This window comes from Lemur catta, chromosome 18 (assembly GCF_020740605.2).
Source record: "Lemur catta isolate mLemCat1 chromosome 18, mLemCat1.pri, whole genome shotgun sequence".
NCBI lineage: Eukaryota > Metazoa > Chordata > Mammalia > Primates > Lemuridae > Lemur > Lemur catta.
The window spans coordinates 36,847,735-36,871,711 of NC_059145.1; the positions used below are offsets into that span (position 1 = coordinate 36,847,735).

The following is a 23,977-nucleotide window of genomic DNA, read 5'->3' on the forward strand; positions in this document are numbered from 1 at the left end:
GGCGGGCGGCGGGCGGTGGGCATGGCGGGCGCGGGGCTGCGGGCGGCCGCTCGTCGCTGGCTGCTCGGCGGAGGCCAGGGCAGGCCGCGAGCCGCCTCGACCTCGCCCTCCTGCCCTGGCTGCGGCCCCCCGGGTCCCGGCGCCCACTGCCCCGGCACTCCCCGCTCCGCGCCCACCGGCGGCGCCGAACTCAGCGCACACCTGTGGGCCCGCTACCAGGACATGCGGAGACTGGTGCACGGTGGGTGAGCCGGAGCGGGACGCGCGCCGGAGGTGTCTCACGCGGGGCGGACGGACGGACGGACCCAGCGCCAGGACACCGCCCCCGAGCCGTCGCGGGCGCCGCTCCTCTCGGGAAGCGCCCGGTGGGGCTCGCCGGGGCCCGGGCGCCCGAGGGCCGGGCGGCTTTTCGGGAGAGGCTCGGGCGGGAGGTTTGTTCCCGGCTCGTTCTACGGGAGCTCGAGGCACCCGTAGCGGCCGCCAGAGTGCTGGCCCCCCCGCCGTCTTTCTTTGGGGTCCCGCCCGCCGGGAGGCCATAGCGGAAACGCCCCCAACCCCTTGTTCTGCGCCGGCCCGTAGTTGGGGCGGGAGTGCTGTGGGCAAAGCCAGCGAGCAGCGCTGGCAGCGCTGGCCTGGACGGGCTCCTGGGGGCGGCCCGACCTAGGCGGACGCTGGCTGGACTTTTCAGACACACCTCTTGATTTCGCCCTGGAGGTCCAGAGCACTCGCAGCATGCCAGGCGAGAGCGTTGGAGAAACCAGAGCAAGTACCCCCAGTCCCCTGGAATCCAGAAGGGCTGCTACAGCCTTGACCAGGGCTGCAGGGGGCACTTAACCTCTGGTTCTCCCCTCTCCCTCTGCGAAATGGGATGATGAGGCCTGAGGCCCCCTCTCAGCAAGACCAGCCTGGGGTGCACTGGGTAGCCCGAGAGCTGAGAATGCCAGACATCTGCCCACTTGTCCGGGTGTGTCAAGTGGGGTCCTGCCTCTGCAGCAGACAGATGTGGTTTGGGTCATGGCCCTATCACCAGCCCGGTGGCCCTCAGCAAGCCTCATCCTCTCGAATCTCAGTGTCCTTGGGCACAAAACAGTCCTGAGACCTTTGTCACAGGTTGTGGTGATGACTGGAAAAGAGCCAGGCCAAGAATGGACAGAGAAACTTCCAGAGGAACCCCCAGGGATGATGTGGCTTTCATTGTCTGATAAGACAAAGTAGCCCTGTCTGGAAGATCTCAATGGACTGGACAAGGGCTTCCACTGCAGCTGTGTGGAGACCTGGGGAGTGGAGGGTGACTGAGACTCACTTCTTGACAAGTTGAAGGCAGAATAGTGAAGTCCCCTGAGGAAGGGTTGTTTTGAAGCCCTCGGGCCTCTATCAGCCCTTGAGGTCCTGGGTTGAATTTGCCTCCGTGGAGGGGCAGGCCTGGGTGCTATTTAAGAAGTCTGCTCTGGGCCTGGAGCAGCCTGCCTTGGAGGTTTGAGGGGGAGGAGAGGTCTACTACATTGTCCTCCAGGGCCTGCCTGCATCTGTGGATCCTCCCAGGCCCCCTCAGCTCCTCTTCCCAAGGGGCCAGGTGATTTCCACCACATGCCGTGATGAGCACCAGAACAAGCCAACTTCACAGTCCTGGGCCCTGACCCTCTCCACCTGGGTGAGATTCTGGGAAGTGACGTAGGCTTTAGACTAATGCCTATGGCAAAACTTTGTCAGGGAGCCAGGCTCCAGGCCAGCCCCGGGGCCCTGAGAGCAGTGCAGCAGGACCCCCCGGCCCCACCTGGCCTCAGTGTGGTGACTTTGGAGGGCTAGGCTGAGGGACACAATGATTAAGGTAGGTGGGGTGATGTCAATGCAGATCTGAACTCCATTGCCTACTGCTGGGTGGTTTGGAGCAAATGACTTCACCTCTCTGTCCAGTTTCTTCCTCTGGACAACAGAGGAATAAGTGTGACCTCCTCACAGGACTGGAGTGAGGATTAAACAAGACAAGCCTCCAAGGCACCCACAAGTGAGTGTCATGGCTGCCAGGGAGGAGCTGGCCCCTGGACCTGGAGCCATGCACAGGTATGGGAGCTTGGGGCTGAGGAGTAAAGAGAGCATAAGATGGCCATAGGGGTGGCAGGCCAGTGCCGGGTCAGGAGGCACATCCTCACCTGGCCCTGTACACCACCACCCTGTGGAAGGGAGTGGGACCCTGCGGCCCCCTGAGCTATGACTTGCTTGGTCTAAAAATCAGGTCAGGAGGCCAAACCTTGTGGAGTGCTTCCTCATCCTGCTTTGTTCCTGGGAGGATTGTGTCCCTGGGCCCCTGGGAACATCCTCAAGGGCACAGGTGAAGGCCTGGTCTTAGCCAGAATTCTGTGCCAGCAAGAGTGGGGCTTCTGGACACTGCACCAAGAGCCACGGTCACAGCTGGTACCCAGGAACTCGGTGCCATGGGAAGGGTGAGGCTCAGGGTCCTAGTGACACCAGGTGAGGGGCATCTCCGAAGCACCTCCCTAGAGGGTTGCAGTTGACTGTGTCTTGTGTGCATCCAAGTGAACAGTGTCCTGTCTGCACCCACAAATCTGCAGAGCAGCTGGTCTGTGCTGGCCTGGAAACCAGCTGCACCTGTTCCCCCACCCACACCCTGCACTTGCTCCAAAGGAAAAGGGTGGGGGCAGAGCGCTATGTTCCCCAGAGGCCTCCAAGGCAAATGCTCTGGGCATGGGAGCACATCACCAAGGTGTCTGCCTCTTGAGTACACCAGCTGCCCGGCACAGCTAGGGGCTTCTGCTCTGTGATTGGGACTAGCTGTGGCTGAGACAGGGATCGTGGAGACTTGGACCCTGGGGTCCCTGCGAGGCAGTGCCCTGTGCACCTAGTCCTGCCTGCTCCCCTGTCCCTGCAGCCCCTGTTGCTAGAGTGACATGGGGAAATTGAGAATAGGGAGATCATGGGCTTGGGAGGGACATCACCGATTTAATCCTGCGTATGAGCCAGTATAGGGTGGGAATGTTGCAGCACCTTCCATGTGCCCATTTTAGTAAATATGTAAAAATTAGTAAATTTAGTAAAAATTAGTAAATTTAGTAAAAACTTTTAATACCCCTTTCTCTAAAGGAAACAGGCTCAAGAGCTGAGGTGACATTCCTGAAGTCACAGCCATGAGAGGGCATGAGCTTATCTGGCTGACTGCAGTGCCCTTTCCAGCACATCTCCTTTCCCCATCAGCCTCCACCACTGTACAGATGGGGAAACCAAGGCAGATGACCTGGGACCCCAGAGCCCATTCTGCTCAGAGCCAACTGCAGCCAGGGACTTGGTGGCCATGACTACATCCCCAGAAGGGAGCAGCAGCCTGTGTAATGGCCCAGAACCCGACATCACACGTCCCGCCTGTCGTAATTAGCAATGTTCCCTGGTTAGAGCCAGCAAATGTCATTAGGTGGGCTGGCAGGCAGCTGAAATCCGATTAGAGGGGCCTTGCTCTCTGGGCTGTGGCAGGTGCTCAGAGCTGGCAGCCTGAGCAGCAGAGGGGCTCCCTACCCCACTAATGTTTCTGAGCCCTAATCTGAGCTGCAGGCGAGGTGGAAACAGCTCTACGGCTTCAGCCCCCTAGTCTGGCCAAGACAGAGCCAGCACTCTCTGGGTTGGAGTCCTCAGTCCCCACATGCTGTCCTCACACCCCCAAGGAGGTCAGGAGATGGCCAGTGGGCAGCCAGGTAGCTGAGAGAGGAGCAAAGGAGTTGCTGTCCTACAGGGATGAGACTCTGGTGTTTCTGAGTGGTTTTTGAGCAAGGGGGAGGATTTGCATTGTAGACCGTCCCAAGGGCAGCTGTTCTGGGGCTAGACAGTGAGGAGTTGAGTGCCCGTGTGCCTGCAGGGTGCTGCCAGGGTTCCAGCACAGCCGTGTGTCTGATGGGGCTTTGTGGTGAGAGCCTGGAGGGGCACAGGCTCGGTGCCCCTGGTGGGCTACAGGTGGTGGTATACCACAGGCAGGTATACCTGGGGGACCGAGAGAAGGAGCTCCAGCCATGGGCTTAGCCCACCACCAGCTCTGCCTTACCCCAACCATGTGACCCTGGGCAGATGACTTCTGTCCAAGTCTCAGTTTGACCATCTGCAGCATTGGGCTAAGAGTTGCCATTGTGAGGTGTTTGGTGAGGCTTACAGAGCTGGGCACCCACAAAGTACACAGGAACCATTAGCTGCTGTGGTGGTCATCGTCCCTGTTGTATCGCCTCCTTGCATCTCCTTCCTTTAGACCTTCTGCCCCCCGAGGTCTGCAGTCTCCTGAACCCGGCAGCCATCTACGCCAACAATGAGATCAGCCTGCGCGATGTTGAGGTTTACGGCTTCGACTACGACTACACGCTGGCCCAGTATGCAGATGCGCTGCACCCCGAGATCTTCAGTGCTGCCCGTGACATCCTAATTGAGCACTACAAGGTGAGTCTAGCCAGGCAGGAGGCCCATGCCACTGCCAGGTCCCAGAGACTGGCGGGGTCCAGGTTGGCCTAAGCCCAGGGCTGAGTCATGGGCTCCCCTGACCTAGCAACTGCCCTGGGCAAGTAGCTGGACTGACCCCCACGGTGGCAGTCCAGCCAGCAGGTGCGGTGGTGCTACTGGCTTAGGCCTGGTCCTCTTCCCCCCAACAGTACCCAGAGGGGATTCGGAAGTACGACTACAACCCCAGCTTTGCCATCCGTGGCCTCCACTACGACATTCAGAAGGTGAGGGGCTGGACATTAACAGGGGCTACTTCCTTGGCCCCCTCTCCTCTAGAGGGGTTTCCTCACCTGTCCATCTCCTTGGCCTCCAAGCTGTGGCCTCCTCTTGGTGTGCACATGATCCCCTGGGTACCGTCCAGCTGGGGCTGTGGCATGGGGTAGAAGAGGCTGGCTCAGCCAGCAGCAAAGCTACCCCAACGCCTGTCCTGGCCCGTGGTGCCCCCAGAGCCTTCTGATGAAGATTGACGCCTTCCACTATGTGCAGCTGGGGACAGCCTACAGGTCAGTGCTGACTCTGCCCTGACCCCACCCCAGCCCACACCACTGCCCAGGCTCAGGACCACTCTGGACTGATGGTGTCTGTGCACCCACTCAGGGGCCTCCAGCCTGTGCCAGACGAGGAGGTGATCGACCTATATGGGGGCACCCAGCACATCCCACTGTACCAGATGAGTGGCTTCTATGGCAAGGTACTCCCTCCATCCACTGCTGCCCACAGCAGCCCAGCTCAGTGTTGTCGCTGTGGGTGCTGGCTGGAAGGCAGTACCTGCACCCTGACCCACAGGCTGCGCCCTCCACCCGTGCCCCAAGGCAGACTTGGAGCCCTGAGTCTCCAGTGCCAGGGGTGGTGGGGCCAGAGGGGTGTCTGAGAATGTGGCCCCTCCCTAGGGCCCCTCCATCAAGCAGTTCATGGACATCTTCTCACTGCCGGAGATGGCACTACTGTCCTGTGTGGTAGACCACTTCCTAGGCCACGGCCTGGAGTTTGACCAAGCACACCTCTACAAGGACGTGACGGTGAGGATGCTGGGCCTGCCCCTTGGGTGCGGTAGGAAAGGCCCTCCTGGGCCTGCTGTACCCTCACTGTCCCCCCGTGCCCCCAGGACGCCATTCGAGATGTGCATGTGAAGGGCCTCATGTACCAGTGGATTGAGCAGGACATGGGTAAGGGTGGACGATGGTCCTGCCGTGGCGTGCCTGACCAGGGTGGCAGGGTTGGCCCTCACAGACCCACCTTCCCCCCTTAGAGAAGTACATCCTGAGAGGGGACGAAACGTTCGCTGTCCTGAGCCGCCTGGTGGCCCATGGGAAACAGCTGTTCCTCATCACCAACAGTCCTTTCAGCTTTGTGTGAGTGTAGCCCCACTGTGGAAGGAGGGGCAGGGCCGGGGCCCCTGTGGGGTGGGCAGGCACAGAGCCACCTTCAGACTGCTTGCTACCTGTACCACCTCTACACAGGGACAAGGGGATGCGGCACATGGTGGGTCCCGATTGGCGCCAGCTCTTCGATGTGGTCATCGTCCAGGCGGACAAGCCCAGCTTTTTCACTGACCGGCGCAAGTATGGGCCCGGGAGGGGCGGGCAGGGCCAGGGAGGGGGAATGGAGGCCCCACCCCAATGAGGGGGCTGAGGCAGGCCAGCCTGGCCTTTGCTCACTGCTCTGCGTGCTTGAGGATGAGGACAGCCCCTTGCTGGCATGTGGCCCTCTATGGAGGAAGGGGAAAGGTGCCCCCACCCGTGGCCCTGCCACAGATTGGCAATCAAGCCCTTCACCCCTGCCCCAGGCCTTTCAGAAAACTGGACGAGAAGGGCTCACTGCAGTGGGACCGTATCACCCGCCTGGAAAAGGGCAAGATCTATCGGCAGGTGAGGGCCGTCTGGGGAGAAAGCACATGGTGGGGGCACAGGGCCCAACCAAGACCCCAGGCTGTGCAGGGGCAGCATCCGAGGAAGCAGCACTACTCCTGGGCCCTGACCAGCCCTGTGCTGTGGGGTTGGAGCCAGGGGCCACCAGGGAATGGCTGTCAGGGAGCAGGTCTGGGTGATGTCAGGCTGCCTGGGTTTGAATTCCAGCTCCGCTACTCAGTAGCAGAGGGAGCCTGGCTAGTTACCTGACCTGCCTGTGCCTTACTTTCCTTATCTGAAAGAGGTCTAATACTGTCTGCTTGAGTTGTGGTGTAAAGCCCTGCGAATGGCCAGCGATTGCTAAGTGCCCAGTGAACGGTACTTCTTAGCTGGGACTGTGCACTGTGCCACAGCTAGCGTGGGTCTGGTTGGGGCCCCTGAACTGGGCCAGTGGGAGCAGCTCATTGGGCTCTCTGGGGAGATTCCCCCCTTCCTGTCTCTGTAGGACGGCAAGAGGGGGCCTGGTGCTGGGCTGGGGGATTGGATGGCTGCAAACAGGAGGTGATTAAGGTTTAGCCCTGGCTGGAATGCGGAAATCCTGGCTGAGCTGGGCTTCTTAGGTGTGGGGGTTCCATAGGCCTTGGGGTGGGGGAGGGGGGAAGCCAGGAGTTGGCCGGGAGAGCAGCGGAGGGGGGGGCGAGTGCCCCCACCCTCTTACCCCTGCTCAGCCTCCCACCCTGTGGCACCCAAGCTCTCATGGCCTCTCAGGCCCAGGTGCACCCCCTTAGCTCTGAGGGCCATGCGCTGCCTTGGCATCTGGCCAGGGCTGAAGGAGGGTCACCAACCTTTGTGGGAAACATGTGCCTTTTTCTTGTTCTGAAGCCTCCTCATGCTGGGTGTGTTGGCTCCTGCCCTGGTTCTCAGTAGCCTCTCACTCTGAGTCCCGTCCGTCTCTGCCCTCCGGGGGCGTGTCCTCAGTGGGCCCCCCTGCTCCTCAGCCTCTCCACTTGAACTTATTTCAACAATGAAGTTGTCCCACAACCACCTGCTTCCATCTCTGAGGCTCTTAGATGCACAGACTGCTCTTTGCTGGGTGCAAATTCCTCCTGCATCTGGGTGTGGGCTGCTCCCCTGTGAGCTTGCCTGAGTGTCCCTGTCTTGCTCTGGCTCTGGAGCGGGAGAAGCAGATGGCTCCAGTGAGGTCTTCCCTTGGCTCGCTGGGTCCCTCTGGGGTGAGGCTGGGGAGGCCGGCAAGGACTTCAGGGCCTCTTTGTTTCAGGGCCCCATGGCCTTCCTTGCAATTGCTTTCTCACAGCCGGGGACTGAAGCCCTAGCCTGGGGTGGGTGTGAGGCCACAGGGAGGGGAGGCCCTTGAGGCACAGGCACCGTGCCAGGCCGTCAGGAGCCCTTCCTGCAGCAGGCAGAACCCCTTCCCAAGTGGGAGGGGGAAGTAACAAGAGCTAGAGCCCAGGGAAGGGACAGCAAGGCCACGGGAAAGGGCAGCCCGCATCCGGCTGGGTTGGGGCTGCCTCTGGAGATTTGGGAGGGAGGACTGGTGGAGGACAAGGCACACTTAGCCTACCAATGTCCCCCTCCTGTCCCCAGGGAAACCTGTTTGACTTCCTGCGCTTGACAGAGTGGCGTGGGCCCCGCGTGCTCTACTTTGGAGACCACCTCTACAGTGACCTGGCGGTGAGGGGACAGGGCTGGGCTGTGGGAGAGGGCAGGGAGCCTTCCCAGCTGGCGCTGAGCCCCCACACCCCATCCACCAGGATCTCATGCTGCGGCACGGCTGGCGCACAGGCGCCATCATCCCCGAGCTGGAGCGCGAGATCCGCATCATCAACACGGAGCAGTACATGCACTCGCTGACATGGCAGCAGGCACTCACGGGGCTGCTGGAGCGCATGCAGGTGCAGGGGGGTGGCCGGGAGGCTGGGGCGGGCCCAGGGTTGCAGCCTCCCAGATGCACACGCCCAGCGCACATCGTGTGTCCTGCAGACCTATCAGGACGCGGAGTCGAGGCAGGTGCTGGCTGCCTGGATGAAGGAGCGGCAGGAGCTGAGGTGAGCAGGGGCCTGGGCAGCAGTCCCGGCCCAAGCCCCTCCTGGCCCACCCCTTGAGCACCCGCATCTCCCTCCCCAGGTGCATCACCAAGGCGCTGTTCAACGCACAGTTTGGGAGCATCTTCCGCACCTTCCACAACCCCACCTACTTCTCCAGGCGCCTCGTGCGCTTCTCCGACCTCTACATGGCCTCCCTCAGCTGCCTGCTCAACTACCGTGTGGACTTCACCTTCTACCCGCGCCGCACACCCCTGCAACACGAGGCACCTCTCTGGATGGACCAGCTGTGCACTGGCTGCATGAAGACACCCTTCCTCGGCGACATGGCCCACATCCGCTGAGGGCACCTTTATTGTCGGGGACAGGCACCCAGCCCTTCCTGCCCCGTCATCCACTCTGGGCGTCTGTCCAGACAAGCAATAAAAGTGATCTCCTTCCTGCACACGCCTCTGCTTCAGCACCGGCCTCGTCACTTGACCGTGAGGATCCTCTGGGTGTCGGGGAAGTCCTCCTCCAGCAGCGCATCCTAGGGGAGGAGGGCTGTTTGTGGTGGGCACAGCCAGGGCCCGGCCCGTTCCACATCCCCACGCCCCCACACTCACATCAAAGGGCTCACAAAAGGCATCATGGCTGCCAAAGACAGGGTTGGGGACAGAGACCAGGGTTGGGCTGGTCCCTTCTTGCCATGGGGAGAAGTCATCATCAGCATCGTCTTCTGCCTGGGAGCAGGGTGGAGTGAGGGCCCTCAAGCGGGATCAGAAGACCCCACTCCACTGATGGCAGCTCCCAACCCAACCCTACCTGGAAGGTGGAGAAGCCAAAGCCTGTGGTTTTGCCTCGGGCACGGAGGTAGAGGGCTCCAGCCACCAGGCCCAGCAGTGCTCCAGCAGCTGCCACAGCCCCCACACCTGCTGCCACAGGCGGCGCCTCAGGTGCCAGCACCGCCCGCTGGAAACAAGGAGAGCGTCAAGGACCTGGCCAGAGACGTCCCTGCCTCCCACCCCCAACTCACAGCAGCGGGGGTAACAGGAGGGCCCTGACTCACGGGCTGTGGGGGTGTCAGGAGGGGACTGGCCAGAGCATGGATGATGCCATTGAAGGCCATGATGTCCCACACGATGACATGGCTGACCACGACTACCCCTGGGGCCTGCAGGGAGACCAGTGGTGAGTGAGGGCCAGTGCTGGCAGGGCAGGGGCAGGGGCCAGACTCACCACAGGGGCCCAGGAACTGTTGTTGGGGCCCACATCCCTGACGGTGAGGCTGAGGCCCGAGTGGGCAGGGAGTAACGTCCCCTGGCTGGCGTTGGCACTTAGGAAGGTCGTGTTGGAGGCATGCAGCTCCAGGTCTGGGCCACTCAGCGTCTGTGGGCAGAGCAAGACCTGTTGGCCTGAGCCAGCCCAAGAGCGCAGACTTGGGCTCAGCTCTGCCTACGCCCTTGCTAGTTACCATGTTGTCCAAAAAGCCTTCGTTGACAGGGACAAAGAGTGTCTTGTAGGTGAGCTCGTCGTCCAGGAAGTCCAGGAAGTCAAGACCCTGCTGGGTGGCATTGGCATAGCCCAGTAGCATCTGGGAAGGTGGGGAGACAGGGCTGTGAGCAGGCTCCCTCCCTGGGATCCTAGCTGGGCTGTGCCCCCCACCCCTAGGCTGGGCTGCCGCACACCCCATAGAAGGTGGAAAAGTTGGCGGTGGCAGCCAGGACGTCGAGGAGCTTCCCATTGCACGTGCTAATCCCATCACCCACGAAGCCATCCCGGCATCGGCAGGCCACATCTGCAGGAAAGGCTGGTCAGTGGCTCTGCAGACTGGTGGGAAGGAGCAAAGCCAGGGAGTGGGGCTTGGAGGGGGAAGACACACCTTGCACACGGAAGCAGTAGGCGTCCCAGTGCTCTGAGAGGTTCTTGCGAGCACCCAGGCTGATGATGCCCACCTGACCGTTACCGCAGTCTGCCGCCGCAGGGAAAACGACAGGGTGGGCGGCAGAGCCGTTGGCCAGCCAGCCCACGAGGCACAGGTGGAAGCCCAGCTGTAGGGGCAGGAAGGGATGCTGAAACCCAGTGTCCAACTCAAGGGACACCCCGAGGCTGGGCTCCAACTCCTAGGCCCCACACACCTGCTGGGCAGCAGAGAGCTGAGGGAGTGAAGCAAGGACGGCTCCCTGGGCCCCACATGCCGCCTCAGCCTCTGAGAAGTTCAGGCCGTAAGGGCCACTGGTGGCCTGGAGGTGGAAGACACCAGCCCGTTTCTCTGCAGAAGGGAAGGGCACATGGTCAGCTGGCCGGCACTGAGGGATGAAGCAGGGGCACGAGAAGCAGGCAGGAGTGCATACCCTGGAAGTGCAGGTCAGTGCACACGGCGTCCACGTGGCAGGGTGGTGGCTGGCCCAGGCAGCGGTCCACAGGTGGCTCCAGCTCCTCCAAACACTGCAGCCCGTCACCCACGTAGCCTGCGTGGCACTTACAGCGCCGTGTGTTCTGGGGGTGGGGACAGCAGTGGGGACGTTCAGAGACCAGGGAGCCAGTCTGCGGGGCCTCCCCACCCTGGCTGCTGGGCTTCCCCACATGCTCACCGGGCCAGTGCTCAGGCAGTCGGCATGCTCACTGCAGCCCCCACGGTGGCCGTCTGCGCAGGGGTTGCGGGCCCGGCAGCTCCAGCCATCACCCTCGTAGTCGGGCAGGCAAGTACAGGTGACCACTGTGCCTACCTGGCTGCAGTTGGCATGCTCGCTGCAGCCACCATGGCCGTCCTGGCATAGGTCTGCCACTGAAGGCAGGGAGGGAGTGGTTGCACCCAGTGGCTGCAGGGGAGTGGGGGCCTCCTGCCTCCACATCCCCACCCACCTCTTACCTGTGCACACTCGGCCATCGCCTTCGTAGCCCAGGCTGCACTCACAGCTGTTGCCCTCACGGCACATGGCCTGGGGTGCGCAGGGCGGGGCACACACAGGCTGCAGCTCTGTGTCCCGGGGCCCACCCCATATAACCAAGTTAGTAGCTGCCCTCCTGGCCTCCCCCCGCCCCACTCACCCTCCCCTGCCCTCGCCTGAGTGAAGCTGGGGCAGGCACTGGTATGTGCAAGTGTACGCAAGTGTGCAGGGAGACTGGACACAAGCACAGGGGCTGCTCACCCAGCTGCGCCTCACAGCGGGGCCCAGTCCAACCTTCGTCACAGAAGCAGGAGCCAGAGCCCCCAAGGCCCTCATCACAGTGGCCATGTGAGGCACAGTGGCAGGCTAGGCAGAGGGACAGACAGGAGGATAGGGTTGGTATACAGGGCCAAGAGAATCAGGGAGTGGAGTGGGGTGGAGTGGAGTGGAGTGGGGTGGGGTGGGGCAGGGCAGGGACAGCCCACCTTGGCAATTGGGTCCAAAGGCACCTGGAGCGCAGAGTTCACAGGCTGTCCCAGCAAAACCTGAACGGCATCTACACTGCCCACTGCCACTCATGCCGTCCAGGCACACACCATGGTTACTGCAGGGGCTGCTGGGGCCGCCAGGGCAAGCTAGCAGAGGGGGTGGGAGAAGTGAGTTGGGGCAGGGGCTCTCACCAAGACCCCCACACACGCACCCCCAGCCTAGCTCCACCATCTGTTCCCCACCCATGTCCCCCCACTGCTAGGAACTCCCCAGGCCCCCCAGTACTCCCCACCAGGTTCTGTACCATCTACACACCCACGCCACATCTTCCAGCATTCCCTCTAGTAAGATCTACTCACTGCCCAGACCTCCCCAGTCCTAGAGCTCCCTAACACTCTCAGGGACAGTGGCCGGAGCCATGCCCTCTGCTATCTTGGGGACCAGAGGAGCCAGTCAGCAGGATGCTCACCTTGGCATTCACTGCCATAGTGACCAGGGCAACAGCTGGGCTTCCAGGTGGTGGTGACACAGTTGCGATGGCAGCCCCTGCCCCGGCCTTGGGGCTGGCCCCAGAGGCTAGGCCGGGCCCAGATGCTGCGTAGTGCCAGAGAGCGCAGCGGAGGGGACATCCAGAACTTCGAGAAGTAGCGCCAGCAGGCCTCAGGGCTGCCCTGTGCCAAGACAAAAAGGGCCACAGACAGCCTAAGTTTGTTGGTCCCTGGGCCCTGCCCAACCTCCCACTCAGCCCCCAGCCCCTACCTGCTCCTGTGAGCCCTCAGGACAGGGTGGCTCCAGCCCACAGATGCTGCAGGTCTTCTGAAAGGGATGGAGACCAACACAGCAAAGTCAAGTGGATGGACACCACAGCTGTGCTTGGGCTCCTGCCCATCCGCCTACGGCCTCCCTCACCAGTTGCAGCGGCCGGGTCTCAAAGCGGTCACAGCGAGCACCAAGGCCGGGTGGCTCCAGCAGCTGGTCGATGCCATAGGCCACGCCACCCTCAAAGGGCAAGTGCCGCTGCACAATGCGGGCATCATCCTCACCTACCATGAGCTCACCCTGCAGGGGGAGGATGAGGGTCCATGGGGGTCACAGGTATACTGCAGCCTCCTACTGCTAGGGCCCCTGCCTCCTGCTTCCCTCATCCAAGCCCTCTCCCCAGACTCACTGGTCGGGCGCGGCTGCAGGAGAAGGAGACGGGGGTCCCATGCATGGTTCGGAGTGGGCCCAGGTTGGGCAGGTCAGATGCCAAGCCCTGAGCAGATGGAGCCATGGTTGGAGCTGGAGAGGCAGGCTGAGCTGTAGACAGCGAGGACCAAGGTCCGGGGGTGCACCTACCTCGACATTGCGGATCACATGGCCCCGCAGAATGGCTGCCAGCTTGTCACGGTGGTCCTCATGGTACAGCCAGGCCTGGCGATCAGGAGGCAAGGCTCTCAGTGCAGAGTCTGTGGGCCACAGCATTGTGAGGGGCCTATGAGAGGCATCTCGAAGAAGGGGAAGGAGTCCAGCCACCTGGTGGGGTAGAGCAAAGGTGTGGCAGTCACAGCCCAGTCAGAAACTAGTGGTCTGAGGCAAGGGGTGCGGGTAGAAGGGGGTTGCTGGACCACAGACACCAGGGAGGGGCTCCAGAGACCTAGCCGTATTCCCATTGCCACATTCATCTGTGGCCATACCAGCCACATACACGTGGGCACACTTACAGGGATGTTTGCACACGCCTCAACCATGCACTCTGTTGTCAGGTATGCAGGCACATGTAAGCACATCCTTGTACTCACACCGGGAAGCTCATGCACACAGACATGGCCTGTGCACACGTGAGTTCACACAGATGTGTTCACATAGAACAGGTTTGCACACAGGTGGGTGTGCATGAACAGGTAAGGATACACACTTGCACGCACACAGGCATATGCACACCCTGACAGGCCCACACACGGGAGCAGTACCGACAAGAGGCCGCTGAAGATCTTGTAACCGAAGCTCTCAGCGGCAGCAGTGACGTTTCTCTGGGGAAAGGCGCTCATGAACAGCGAGGTCAGGCAGGAAGGGAGGATCCCAGGCCCCCAGCCGCCTGCCTTCCGCTGCCCAGGCCCGTGCCCAGGTTACCCGCGGGACCGGGGCAGCGTCAGGCTCCCAGTGTAGCGCGTCGGGCGGCAGCAGGACACGGTCGATGAAGTGCAGAACGCCATTCACTGCCTCGTGGTCACTGCTCACCACGCGCGCGAAGTCATTGATATAGATGCTGCCCTGGGGGTGGAGCGTAGGCGGGGCCTGGGGCTGAATGAAGCTGATTGGTGGGGGGGCGAGCTGGGGGCGGAGCCTGGCTTGGGGGCGTCTCCGGTTCAGGACTGGGGCAGGTGGGCGGGACCCAGGGCACAGCCAGGGGAGGGGGCGGAGCTCACGTCCTCTCACTCGGGGATGTTGGGGATGTGGGGGGCGGAGGGGCGGTGGGAGCTGGAGTCCTAGGCCGGGGACAGGCCCATTGTAGTGGGCGGGGCTCATCGCCCTCCAGCTGAAGCGCCCCTGGCTAAAGGGAGGTGTGAGGGTCTTAACCCGTGGGGCAGGCACAGGGCGCGGGGACCGGCTCGAGTGGGGCCGAGTCGGCGGGCAGGCCCGGGGCTCACCTCCCTCTCGCTGAAGCGCAGCGTGTGCCCGGAGAGCGCCGTGGCGTACTCCTGGTCCAGCAGCTCCTGGCTCCGCAGCTGCCGGCAGCCAACCACGTGGTAGCGAAACACCAGCTGGCGATGTGCGCGGATCCGGGCCAGCTCACCCTGGAGTGGAACCGTGAGGGAGTGGGGGCCCTGCCTGTTGCCTCTGCCCACACGGTGCCCACCACCGGAGTGCCCATCCCTCCTCAGCCTCGCTCTGGGGGCTGCGTACCTGTGACAGGTTGGTCATTAGATCTGCGTGAGGCACGAAGACTGTGAAAGGCCCCTCGCCCCTGAGCTCCTTGTATTCCTGGGGTCGAGAGCGACAGCTTCAGTGGAAGGGGAGCAACCTGGGACCGAGGTGCGGCTTCCACGTCTTCTGGGAAAGACTTGGACTCTGAGAGACCAGACCAGCCAACCCTCTGACCAGATGGGGACATCGAGGCCCAGAGAGGGGTGGGACTTGCAGATCGCAGAGGCCCAGGAGGGACACTCACCAGGAGATGGAGGCTGAAGAATGAGGCGTGCCTATCCCGAAGGAGCTCCTGGGGGGGCGAGGATCAGCTCAGATTTTGAGTGGCCCCCACAGGGCCTGGTGCCTGTCCCAGCACTTGCAGCCCAAGGTCTGGCCAAGGCAGAGATGGGGAAAGGAAAGCTGGGGGGTCTGAGCTGGGGTTAGGATTAGTTTCATGGGTCACAGCTGGGGTCAGGCCCAGGTAGAGTCAGGGGTCAGGCTCAGGGTCATGGTCAGGGCCAGGATCAGGATCAAATCTGGGGTCTTAGCCAAGACCATGGGGTCAGGCCCATGGAGCACAGCCAAGACCAGATTGGGGCTCAGACTTGGGTGTCATTACCAGGCCAACTCGGGCACGGCAGGTGAAACCATCACCCACGGTATGGGCTGTGTCACAGGTACATGTCCTCTGGCCATCCCCTGTGCTTTTGCACACGGCATAAGGGCTGCAGCCTCCATTGCTCTGAGGCAGGGACAGGAGAGGGAGGTATCAGTGGCTTTCAAGACCTCTCTATTCCTCCCACCCCTATGGAAGAGGCCATGAAGGTCGCAGCTCAACCCCTAAAGCCCTATTTCCTACTGATTAGCCAGACTTGAGCTTGAGGGGAGTGTTGCCCACCCTTCAGAGGCCCTTAGGACCCTGCTGGGGTGAGGAGGGCTGGTTCCTGCCTCAGTCTCCTCTCCCTGAAAAACGGCGTAGGACTGGGGGGCTGACCTGAGAGCAGGGGTCCAGCAGCTCGCAGGTCCGGATGCCATCTCCACTGTAACCCTCTCGGCACATGCAGGAGACCTGTCCCAAATCCTAATCAGTGGAGCTTCTGGGAGCCAACAGCTGGCCAGCACCCTGGATAAAAGGGTCACCCCCTCCCCAAGCCTGCTCTGAAGGGTGTCCCCACCCTGTGAGGGAATGGCACCACCCCAGCATCCAGCCCTGCCATGCTGACCTGCTGGGGGCCTGTGGGGATGCACTCGGCATGAATGTGGCAGCCCCCGTGGTGGATGAGACAGCTGTTAACCTCTGGGGGAAAAGACACAGGATGGGGATGGCCCTTAGCCCTTCTCTTCATCCGTCCATCTGTATCCTCAGGTGCTCATCCCCTCCTCTCTCAGCCCCCGCACCTGTGCCCCTCAGCCCTTCCTAGGCTCACTTGGATCCCTGAAGCCAGACCCCCAGCCCCACATGCACCTGGGTTGGGGGCCCAGCCTCACCCTGGCACAGCTCCCCGTCGCCCATGTAGCCATCCTGGCAGGTGCATGTCCGCTGCCCAGGTGCCACCTTGGTGCAGTTGGCATGGGGGGAGCAGCCCCCGTGGCCATGGGCACAGGGGTCCACCTCTACGGGTAGATGGTTCCAGAGAGTTGTGAGGAGCAGGCATGGGGTGGGACAGGAGATGAGGACATGAGAGACAGGAAGAGGTCAGAGGGAGAGGTAAGCCCCGAGATGGGACAGTGATAGAAGCTAGACCCAGACAGAGTGGAGGGGGCTCTGTGGGAACAGCCACCCCAACATTTCAGGGAGGGGCCCTGGCATCCGTGTGGCTGGACCTGAACAGTAGGTGCCGTTGCCCGAGTATCCCGCGGCACAGGCACAGGTGGAGGCTCCAGCAGAGTCCTGCACGCAGCTAGGAGAGACGGCAGCAGCTCAGCTGCGCCTGCCCCTGCCCTGACCCCCAGGCCCCTGACCACCTGCCCACCTGCCCCAGGCTGGACCCACTCACTTGGCATTGGGGTCACACTTCTTGGGGCACTGAGGGCCAGTGATTTCTGGAGAGTAAGAGGATGGCTCTGGTCATTCAGACCCAGGAACTGCCTCCCCAGTAATCACTCACCCCTCGCCCTTGAGACCCACTCTTACTCTGGTCACAGCGGAGGCCCTGCCAGCCCACATTACAGACACAGCTTCCATCTCCTTGCAGCCCCTCCTGGCACAGCCCGTGGGCACAGTCACACACTGCAAGTGGGACAAGGGAAGACAGGAGATACTCAGTGCCTCTAGCCAGCCCTCCTTTGCCAGGAGCCCCCCACCTCCCCCGCCCTCGCCCCAGACCTCACCTCCAGTGCAGTTGGGCCCATAGCGGCCCAGCTCACACATCTCACAGGCTGTTCCGTGGAAGCCCTCGTGGCAGCGGCACTCCCCACTGCCCAGGAGCCTGTCCTGACACTGCCCGTGGCCCGAGCACACTCCCCCGAGGCCCCCTGGGCACGGCTCACACAGTGTGCCAAAGAAGCCAGGGCAGCAATCGGGCACCTATAGGGGGCAGGAAGGAGGGAGAGCCCCGACACAGGCCAGGACAGATGTCAGAGGAAGGGAAAGGAGGCATCTTGGGGCCACAGGCCCATAGAACAAAGCAACTTGGAACCCCAGACCCAGGGATGGGTAGAAAGTCAGAGACAAAAGGGGCATGGAGAAAGCCTTCTACAACCCTCCCCCAGCAGGGGTGGGGAAACTGAGGCTCAAGCAGGGAAGAGCTGAGCCCCAATCCTACAGTGGGGGTCAGAGCCAGGCCCAGTTGCTGCCCCTGGGGCTTGGCTGTTGGAGCCACTCTGGACTGAGCCCCTTTCTCCCTCTCCCCATCCCTACTCCCTAGGGGGTAGGCACAGGGACAAACACTAGCCCACCAACTCCAGACCTCTCTCCTCTCCCCTTCCTCTGGGCCTTTGTTTCACTGACCTTACCCTCGTCCCAGCCCAGCCTCTGCCCTGGACATCCAATCCGAGCTCCTCTCCTGGGTCCCCACCCACTCCCGCCGCCTCCTCTCTGGCCAGACTTGGGCTGGGGGGCTCAGGACAAACCTGGATCTTCTTGGCACATGTGTAAGAGCAGCCCCGGGAGAAGGAGAAGCCAGATCGATAGAGACAGCTCTTTCTGGGTGTGTCCTGGAAACGGGGGACAGGCAGGAGGAGTCAGCCAGTGGCTTTGGCAGGGGCAGGGCAGAGCGTGGGGAGACAGACAAACTACAGGTGTCTGACAGATAAGCAGGATAGCAGAAGGGCAGGGAGGGGCAGGCAGGCAGGTAGGATCCAGGCCTCAGGCCGCAAACCTGAGTGAATCTCTGAGCAGACCTGGGCCAGGCCTCAGGGCCTCCGCCAGGGAAGTCGGCTGCCCAGTTCCCTAGGCCTCGGCCAGGCAGGGCTGGGGTTGGGGGGGGAGGGTTGGCACTCTGGGGGCAGCAAGGGCAGGCAGAGCAGGATTGGAGCTGTGCTAAGTCCAGCCTCACCTGCAGCTGGAAGCCCTGAGCGCAGCGGAATTTCCGGGTGCAGTTTATGCATTTCTCCTGGAAGGAAGGAGGGCAAGGCATCAGGCGGTCCAGGGTCAGGGGCTCCCAACCCACCATCCTTCCTCCAGGGCAGGCTGCCCTAGAGCCCCTCCCCGGCAGCCAGCAGCCCCTAGCTCTTAACTGCCCAGCTGCCCTCCTGTGTCCCCCGCCTCTCACCCGCAGGGCCTCCGCATGGCTGTGCAGGCAGCGGCTGGAGCCCACTGTCAGGACCCCCGACAAGCCAAACAGTGAGCGGCCAGGGGCCTCGAGCACAGGGCCTTCCAGCGGCACGTGGTTCACCTCAGGCTGGGGGTGGGATAGGAGGCTGAATCCGCACCACCACCCCCCCCCCCCGCCACCCTCCCCTTCGGGGCTGTGAGGTCAGGAGGTACCCCAGGGCTGAGGGATCTCCAGGGATGGGAGGGGTCTCCCTGGGGCAGAAGTTGGAGGCTCGCTGGGGAGACTCCAAAGAGACTGGGTCCTCAAGAGCAGGGTCCCCGGGATAGGGTCTCCTTGCTCCATGTCACCCAAACCTGGCCGCTGTGGTTGTAGAAGACGAGCCAGTGGGCGGGGCCCAGGAGGGAGTTGCGGTGTCCCCCCCTCCTCAGGGCTTCCACGGAGAGCGCCTCCCCCAGGACCACGTGGTGTCGCACTGTGTCTGCGTCCTGGGAAGGAAGGAGCACTCAGGGGATCCAGGACTAGCAAGTGCCCTGCCCTGGGCGGCACGTCGCACCCACTGTGTCCCTTTGCCATGGGACGGGGGGTTCACCCTCCCGCCTTGCTGCCCCATCCCTATGGCCTCACCAGGCCGCTGCTGTTGCCCTCCAGGGAGCGGTTTGTGGGCACGAAGATGGTGTAGGCAGTGGCGGCCTCAATCTGGGACACCAACCTGTGGCGCTAGGGATGGGGGCGGGGGTCAGGGATGGGAATATTGGTCCTCAACCCCGACACAGGGAGCCAACTAGCCCTTTCCAGACACAAGGGACGGTACCCCCTGGAGCAGACACTCCCCCTCTTGCAGCCTCCCTTACCTGCAGCAGCTCCCGGAAGAGGCTGAAGGCGGGCACCAAGGCCAGCTGCTGCAGCAACCCGCCCTGCACGTCCCCTCGGGAGGGCAGTAAGACCTGGTGCAGAGCACGAGGACTGGTCAGGGTTTCGCCGTCTCTTGGCCTGCCTAGAGGCTCCCTGCACACACCCTGCTCTGGCCATACCTGGCTGAGGATGTGTAGGACGCCGTTCGTGGCGAGGAGGTCAGCCACATCTATGCTGGCATTCTGCACCCAGACCCTCTGGAAGGCAGCAGCCACGCCCAGTCACAGGTGGGCACAGATAGATGCTTAAGTGTGGGTGCAGCCTCAACAGAGAGGCTGCCGGGCACACAGGTACCTGCTGGTGGTCCCCAGTCTGGCCCAGGGGCTGGGTCCCACACAGAAGCCCCCTCCCATGGCCCAGCCTGGCCACAGCGGCCCCACCTGGCCCACTGAGACACTCACACTCAGGATCTACCACATGAGCACATAGACCCTCCCCAGGGCCCGTGGTGACAGGGATGGTTATGCACGTACAGACTTAGGTGGACAGATAGCCCCTGGCAGGTGGTCACTGTTGGCCCAAAGCCATACTGCCCATCAGCAAGGTGTCCTGAGCACATCTTCTGAACCAGGCTCTAGGCAGGGCCAGGGGAGCCCAGTCTCATCCCATGGAGGCCCTGGTGTTGGGGGCCCTGCAGCCACTCGAGCTCCCTCCCATGCCCTGCCTGGTCCCCTCTACTGCCCAGAGCTCACCACATACCCCGCTGATGTTATGAATCTCCCAGCGTGTGGTGGGGCTCAGGGTGGCCACATCCTGCCCACCTAGCCGGGCCAGCTCTTCCTCGCAGAGGGCACCCTGGAGAAAATGGGCCCTGAAGGAGAAAAGTTTGTGGGAGGTCATGGAATAGGTTAGTATAACTTACAAAGACCCTTGGGACTGGGCTCTACCCCAAGGGGTGAGCACATGCCAGGCTGGGGACCCTCTGGGGAGGGGCTGGGTCCCATACAGAAGGCCCCTCCGATGGCCCAGCCAAGGCTACCCCACCTGACCAGGTTCGGCAGCATCCTCGGCTGCAGCCAGAAGGCTTGGTCCTCAGGGCTCAGCCTACGGATCGCAGCCTCGCTGGGCACCAGGGCTGTGACTCGGCCATCAATAGGAAGCATGATGCCAGCACTCTGCATGCACACAGTGGGCAGGGGGGCAGGAGGAGTGATGAAGGCAGTCTAGAGACCACCTGCTCCAGCTCTTAAAGATGTTACATGGCACCCCACCTCCAGGCAGACCTCCTAGATTTGAGCCCCAACCCCTGCATTCCGCCCTATCCTACCTTGAACCACTGGTAGAAGCCAGAGAACTGAGCATTTGCCTCCAGCTCCTAAGGGGAGGGAAAGAGCTGAGGTCACATGCCTAAGGGCAAATTCAACCCGTTCCCCACCAAGGACCCTGAGCACCCCCCCTTCCCACCAGAGGTGCATGAGAGGACTCCTCCCCAAGCATAGGGAAGACAGGAAACAAATGTGAGCACCACTTACCCGGGAGATGTCTCCATAGCAGCTGAAACCATCACCCCCAAAGCCAGGGGGACATGTGCAGACCCGCTGACCTCCGCCCACTGCCCGGCAGGTGGCCTGGGGTCGGGGTGGGGCAGAGACAAGGCCCTCTATTCAGTACCCATGTGACAAGCTGGCCCCACCCCCATCTCTCTGCCTGTCCAGCCACCCTGTCTGTGCTCCTGTGACTGCTCGGGTGTGCCTGGCCCTGCACTCCAGGATCACGGGGCATTTGACGTGCATCGGCCCCCATCGTGATAGATGGGTCGGGGGAGGCCCAGGGCTGTGGGGGCGCCTAGCAGGCCCTGCACCCTCAGGAGCCTGAGCTGAGAGCAGGGGGAGTGATGAGGGGTGTGGGGGATGGAGAAAAGCAAGGCCGGGCAGGGAGGAGCTCAAAGTGGCCAGAGGAGCATGCACTGGGGGTGCAGCAGAGGGGGGCAGCTGGGCGGGGGCTGGGCTGGCATGTGCAGGGCCTGTGGCCTTAATAAGGAGGGGTGAAGGCTTTATTCTGGGAACAAGTGAGGGATATAGTTGGATTTGGAGTTTAGAAAGATCCCGATCCTGACAGGAGACAGATCCTGAGGGGGGGGGGAGGGAGGGAGGCAGAGAAGCAGGGACAGGCACGGAACTGCAGCCCAAGCCCACCCCAGAAGCCTCCCCAGGGCTCTGAGCCCTCACACCCCCTCACCAGGCCATGGCAGCCACCGTTGCCTGCCCGGCAGGGGTCGATGGGGCTGCACTCGTAGCCGTCCCCGGCGAAGCCCAGCTTGCAGGTGCACCGGCTCTGGAGAGGTCAGGAACAGGGGCCTCCTCGCACCATGAGCCCGACCCTCTCCTCCGCCACTCCTTGGCTCTCGCTGGGTACTGCCCCCCCGCCAGGGAGCCTGCCCAGACCCCAGAGGAGCTTCTCCCAGCTCCCCCTCTTAGAGATCTGTGTTCTGCGTGGGGAGACTAAGGCCCTGAGGGGAAACTGGCTCTCAGGATGGTCCGAGAAAGTGATGGCATCGGCAGGGGAGCATCCACAGAGACTTGGGGCCCCTCTGCGCCTGCAGCCCTGCCAAGGCCGTTGAGGCCAGCGGCTTGTGGCAAGTGGGCAGGTGTCTGCCAAGGCCGGTCCTAGGGATGGCGGCTCAGATCCCACCTCCATCCCTGCCCCCCAGCTCGGCTGCTCTGATCCCCCCCACTAAACACCAGTGGCCCCTGAGCTTGTCCACCCTGCAGGTGGGTGACCAGTGAGACCACCCCCCGCCAGATCTCAGCTGCCCTTGTTCCAAATTGGGGGTATCTCACCTGTTCACTCGACAACTCCGTTCTGAATTTGAAGGCCCAGATGGGGTTTGGAGCTCCAGCTCTCACACCCTCTGAGTTCTTACTGCTAAGGCCCCGCGGGCTGGTGCCCAAAGGCCGTTGGGAGTTGGGAGGACAGAGAACCCCCTGGGTCCCTGCACAGGCTTGGGCCATGCAAAAGCTGACCCTGAACAAGCCAGGCCTGGCCTCCCACTTGGCACTTTAGGTATCCTTAAATGCCTGTCAGGACTTGGGTTCACCAGGCCTGAAAGGTCTCTAAGAGCCTGTGACTAGAATCTGAGACTTCAAAGTTCCAGAGCTGGATTTCCATGAGCCTAAAGATTTGGGAATGTCACTCCCATGGGCAGGGGTCTCTTCCTGTTTTGCTCAGTATCACATTCCCTGAGTCTAGGACAGGGACTAGCACGTAACAGGTGCCTTGACGACACGAGGGAAACCGATGAGTGGGTGAGTAAACTAACCCCAGGTGGTACGACTCGGCCCATCAGAACTGGATTCTCGCAGCTGAGGTTTGAGACACTGAGTGTGTGACCCCAGGAGTGGAGCAGGGAGAGAGTCCCCCAGAACAGAAGCCCCCACCCCACTCTGGGCCTGCTGTGCCTCACCTGCCCAGGGCCCACGTAGCTGCAGAGAGCGTCGGCGTGGCAGCCACCTCGCCCGTCCAGCTCACACTCATCAATGGCCACACAGATGCGGCCATCCCCACTCCAGCCTTTGTGGCATGTGCAGTGGTAGGCGCCCAGGGCCCCAGGGACACACTCAGCCTGTGAGAGCCATGGATAAATAACTCAGGGACACAGGGCCATGGGTAGAGGGCCAGGGAGTCCTGCCTCCCCACCCCTGAGTCAGAACTTCAGGGAGGGGCAAGGGGACTGACGTTCTCTGAGCAGCCTCCACGGTTTGGGTGGGAGCAGGGGTTGCTGGGTGTACAGGAAAAGCCATCACCCTCAAAGCCGTCGAGACAGAGACATCTGGGGGGGGTGGAGAAGGGGCCTCCAGTGAGCCTCTGGAAGAGGCTAGAGGCAAGGTTATGGACGGGGCGGAGGGGAAGTGCGAGTCCTCACCTGGCGACGCCGGCCTGGCTAACGCAGCGGGCATGCAGGTGGCAGTGCTGGGCCAGCCCCGTGGGCCCACAGTCCGCCACTGTCTCATTGCAGAAGCGGCCAGTGAAGCCAGGGACACACGTGCCGTGCTGGCACACACCCCCGCTGCCTGGACGGTTGTCACAGAGACCATGGACACAGCCGCAGTCTGCAGGGACGAGATGGGAGTGGGGAAACTGAGGCAGGAGGCAGGGCTGGTTGGGAGCCAGGATGGATTGGTGGGGGGAGGTTTGGGATAGGGCAGCCAGTATAGATTTTACTTCAGGGTCACAAAATCAGAGGTCATCCCAGACTCCACGGACGGGCATATGAAATGTGAGCGGTGTTCTGAGCTTTCTAATCATCCCATTCTAGCTACCCCACCCCTGCCCCACCAGTAAGTTCTTCAGTGTGTCTGACCTAACTCCTACATGCTTTAGATTACATTGCAGTTCTCTTCCTGGTATGGGTGAGGGAGACAGCATCTATTTCTGTTCCTAAATCTTCCTCCACTCCCTCTGGCCTTCATGTCTCCTCCTGGGGCCCTGTTTCCCCTCTTGGAGCCCCCAGACCCCTTTCTAAGCAGACCCTCTTTCTCCCCAGGAGGCAGCCTAGGCCAGGACCACCCACCTTCCTGGCACTGCTCTCCATGCTTGTTTGGGTTGGAGCAGATGTGGCAGGCGATACCCTTGTAGTCTGGGAAGCAGAGGCAGACCCCGTTGCCCTGGATCCCATCGCTGCACTGGAGGGTGGGCAGGAGGCAGGATCAGTCCTCAGTCATGGGAAAGGGACTCTCCACATCCGCTTCCCCAGCATCCCCCAC

General features: G+C 62.1%; 2 protein-coding genes across 3 annotated transcripts in view; one reads left to right on the top strand and one right to left on the bottom strand.

Moving 5' to 3' along the window:
- NT5DC2 (5'-nucleotidase domain containing 2) lies at window positions 1-8,841 on the top strand. Its single transcript, XM_045530041.1, has 14 exons — window positions 1-241; window positions 4,244-4,428; window positions 4,638-4,712; window positions 4,936-4,991; window positions 5,086-5,179; window positions 5,379-5,507; window positions 5,594-5,654; window positions 5,738-5,840; window positions 5,949-6,050; window positions 6,275-6,356; window positions 7,941-8,027; window positions 8,108-8,248; window positions 8,337-8,401; window positions 8,481-8,841. The coding sequence occupies exons 1-14, from the start codon at window positions 22-24 to the stop codon at window positions 8,740-8,742; spliced, it is 1,662 nt and encodes a 553-aa protein (XP_045385997.1). The 5' UTR covers window positions 1-21; the 3' UTR covers window positions 8,743-8,841.
- The window catches only part of STAB1 (stabilin 1), a 26,990-nt gene continuing 11,729 nt past the window's right edge, over window positions 8,717-23,977 (bottom strand). Inside the window, exons 22-69 of one of the 2 annotated variants that reach the window (XM_045530040.1) lie at window positions 23,785-23,896; window positions 23,137-23,323; window positions 22,950-23,043; window positions 22,678-22,836; window positions 21,453-21,548; window positions 20,747-20,842; window positions 20,542-20,589; window positions 20,259-20,389; window positions 19,974-20,085; window positions 19,394-19,471; window positions 19,214-19,306; window positions 18,987-19,079; window positions 18,716-18,847; window positions 18,360-18,488; window positions 18,144-18,200; window positions 17,719-17,802; window positions 16,978-17,173; window positions 16,781-16,876; window positions 16,644-16,689; window positions 16,471-16,547; window positions 16,135-16,260; window positions 15,870-15,943; window positions 15,641-15,715; window positions 15,266-15,388; window positions 14,909-14,956; window positions 14,644-14,721; window positions 14,388-14,534; window positions 13,870-14,010; window positions 13,710-13,769; window positions 13,096-13,272; window positions 12,926-13,012; window positions 12,667-12,816; window positions 12,517-12,573; window positions 12,227-12,428; window positions 11,754-11,903; window positions 11,530-11,634; window positions 11,250-11,357; window positions 10,972-11,165; window positions 10,732-10,876; window positions 10,516-10,649; window positions 10,260-10,428; window positions 10,066-10,175; window positions 9,852-9,971; window positions 9,617-9,766; window positions 9,447-9,551; window positions 9,203-9,349; window positions 9,004-9,120; window positions 8,717-8,927 (exon numbers count right to left, since the gene is read on the bottom strand). In XM_045530040.1, coding sequence (XP_045385996.1) covers window positions 8,871-8,927; window positions 9,004-9,120; window positions 9,203-9,349; window positions 9,447-9,551; window positions 9,617-9,766; window positions 9,852-9,971; window positions 10,066-10,175; window positions 10,260-10,428; window positions 10,516-10,649; window positions 10,732-10,876; window positions 10,972-11,165; window positions 11,250-11,357; window positions 11,530-11,634; window positions 11,754-11,903; window positions 12,227-12,428; window positions 12,517-12,573; window positions 12,667-12,816; window positions 12,926-13,012; window positions 13,096-13,272; window positions 13,710-13,769; window positions 13,870-14,010; window positions 14,388-14,534; window positions 14,644-14,721; window positions 14,909-14,956; window positions 15,266-15,388; window positions 15,641-15,715; window positions 15,870-15,943; window positions 16,135-16,260; window positions 16,471-16,547; window positions 16,644-16,689; window positions 16,781-16,876; window positions 16,978-17,173; window positions 17,719-17,802; window positions 18,144-18,200; window positions 18,360-18,488; window positions 18,716-18,847; window positions 18,987-19,079; window positions 19,214-19,306; window positions 19,394-19,471; window positions 19,974-20,085; window positions 20,259-20,389; window positions 20,542-20,589; window positions 20,747-20,842; window positions 21,453-21,548; window positions 22,678-22,836; window positions 22,950-23,043; window positions 23,137-23,323; window positions 23,785-23,896 — 5,472 coding nt within the window. In that variant the 3' untranslated portion in view covers window positions 8,717-8,870. Of the gene's footprint in view, window positions 8,928-9,003; window positions 9,121-9,202; window positions 9,350-9,446; window positions 9,552-9,616; window positions 9,767-9,851; window positions 9,972-10,065; window positions 10,176-10,259; window positions 10,429-10,515; window positions 10,650-10,731; window positions 10,877-10,971; window positions 11,166-11,249; window positions 11,358-11,529; window positions 11,635-11,753; window positions 11,904-12,226; window positions 12,429-12,516; window positions 12,574-12,666; window positions 12,817-12,925; window positions 13,013-13,095; window positions 13,273-13,709; window positions 13,770-13,869; window positions 14,035-14,387; window positions 14,535-14,643; window positions 14,722-14,908; window positions 14,957-15,265; window positions 15,389-15,640; window positions 15,716-15,869; window positions 15,944-16,134; window positions 16,261-16,470; window positions 16,548-16,643; window positions 16,690-16,780; window positions 16,877-16,977; window positions 17,174-17,718; window positions 17,803-18,143; window positions 18,201-18,359; window positions 18,489-18,715; window positions 18,848-18,986; window positions 19,080-19,213; window positions 19,307-19,393; window positions 19,472-19,973; window positions 20,086-20,258; window positions 20,390-20,541; window positions 20,590-20,746; window positions 20,843-21,452; window positions 21,549-22,677; window positions 22,837-22,949; window positions 23,044-23,136; window positions 23,324-23,784; window positions 23,897-23,977 lie in introns of both variants that reach the window. The other variant, XM_045530039.1, reaches the window with a different exon arrangement.

Bases quoted from the DNA above. Each gene is read 5' to 3' on its own strand.
- NT5DC2 (XM_045530041.1), top strand. From the start codon at position 22: ATGGCGGGCGCGGGGCTGCGGGCGGCCGCTCGTCGCTGGCTGCTCGGC. The intron at 8,249-8,336 runs GTGCAGGGGGGT...TGTGTCCTGCAG, and splicing joins GGCTGCTGGAGCGCATGCAG to ACCTATCAGGACGCGGAGTC. The intron at 8,402-8,480 runs GTGAGCAGGGGC...CTCCCTCCCCAG, and splicing joins AAGGAGCGGCAGGAGCTGAG to GTGCATCACCAAGGCGCTGT.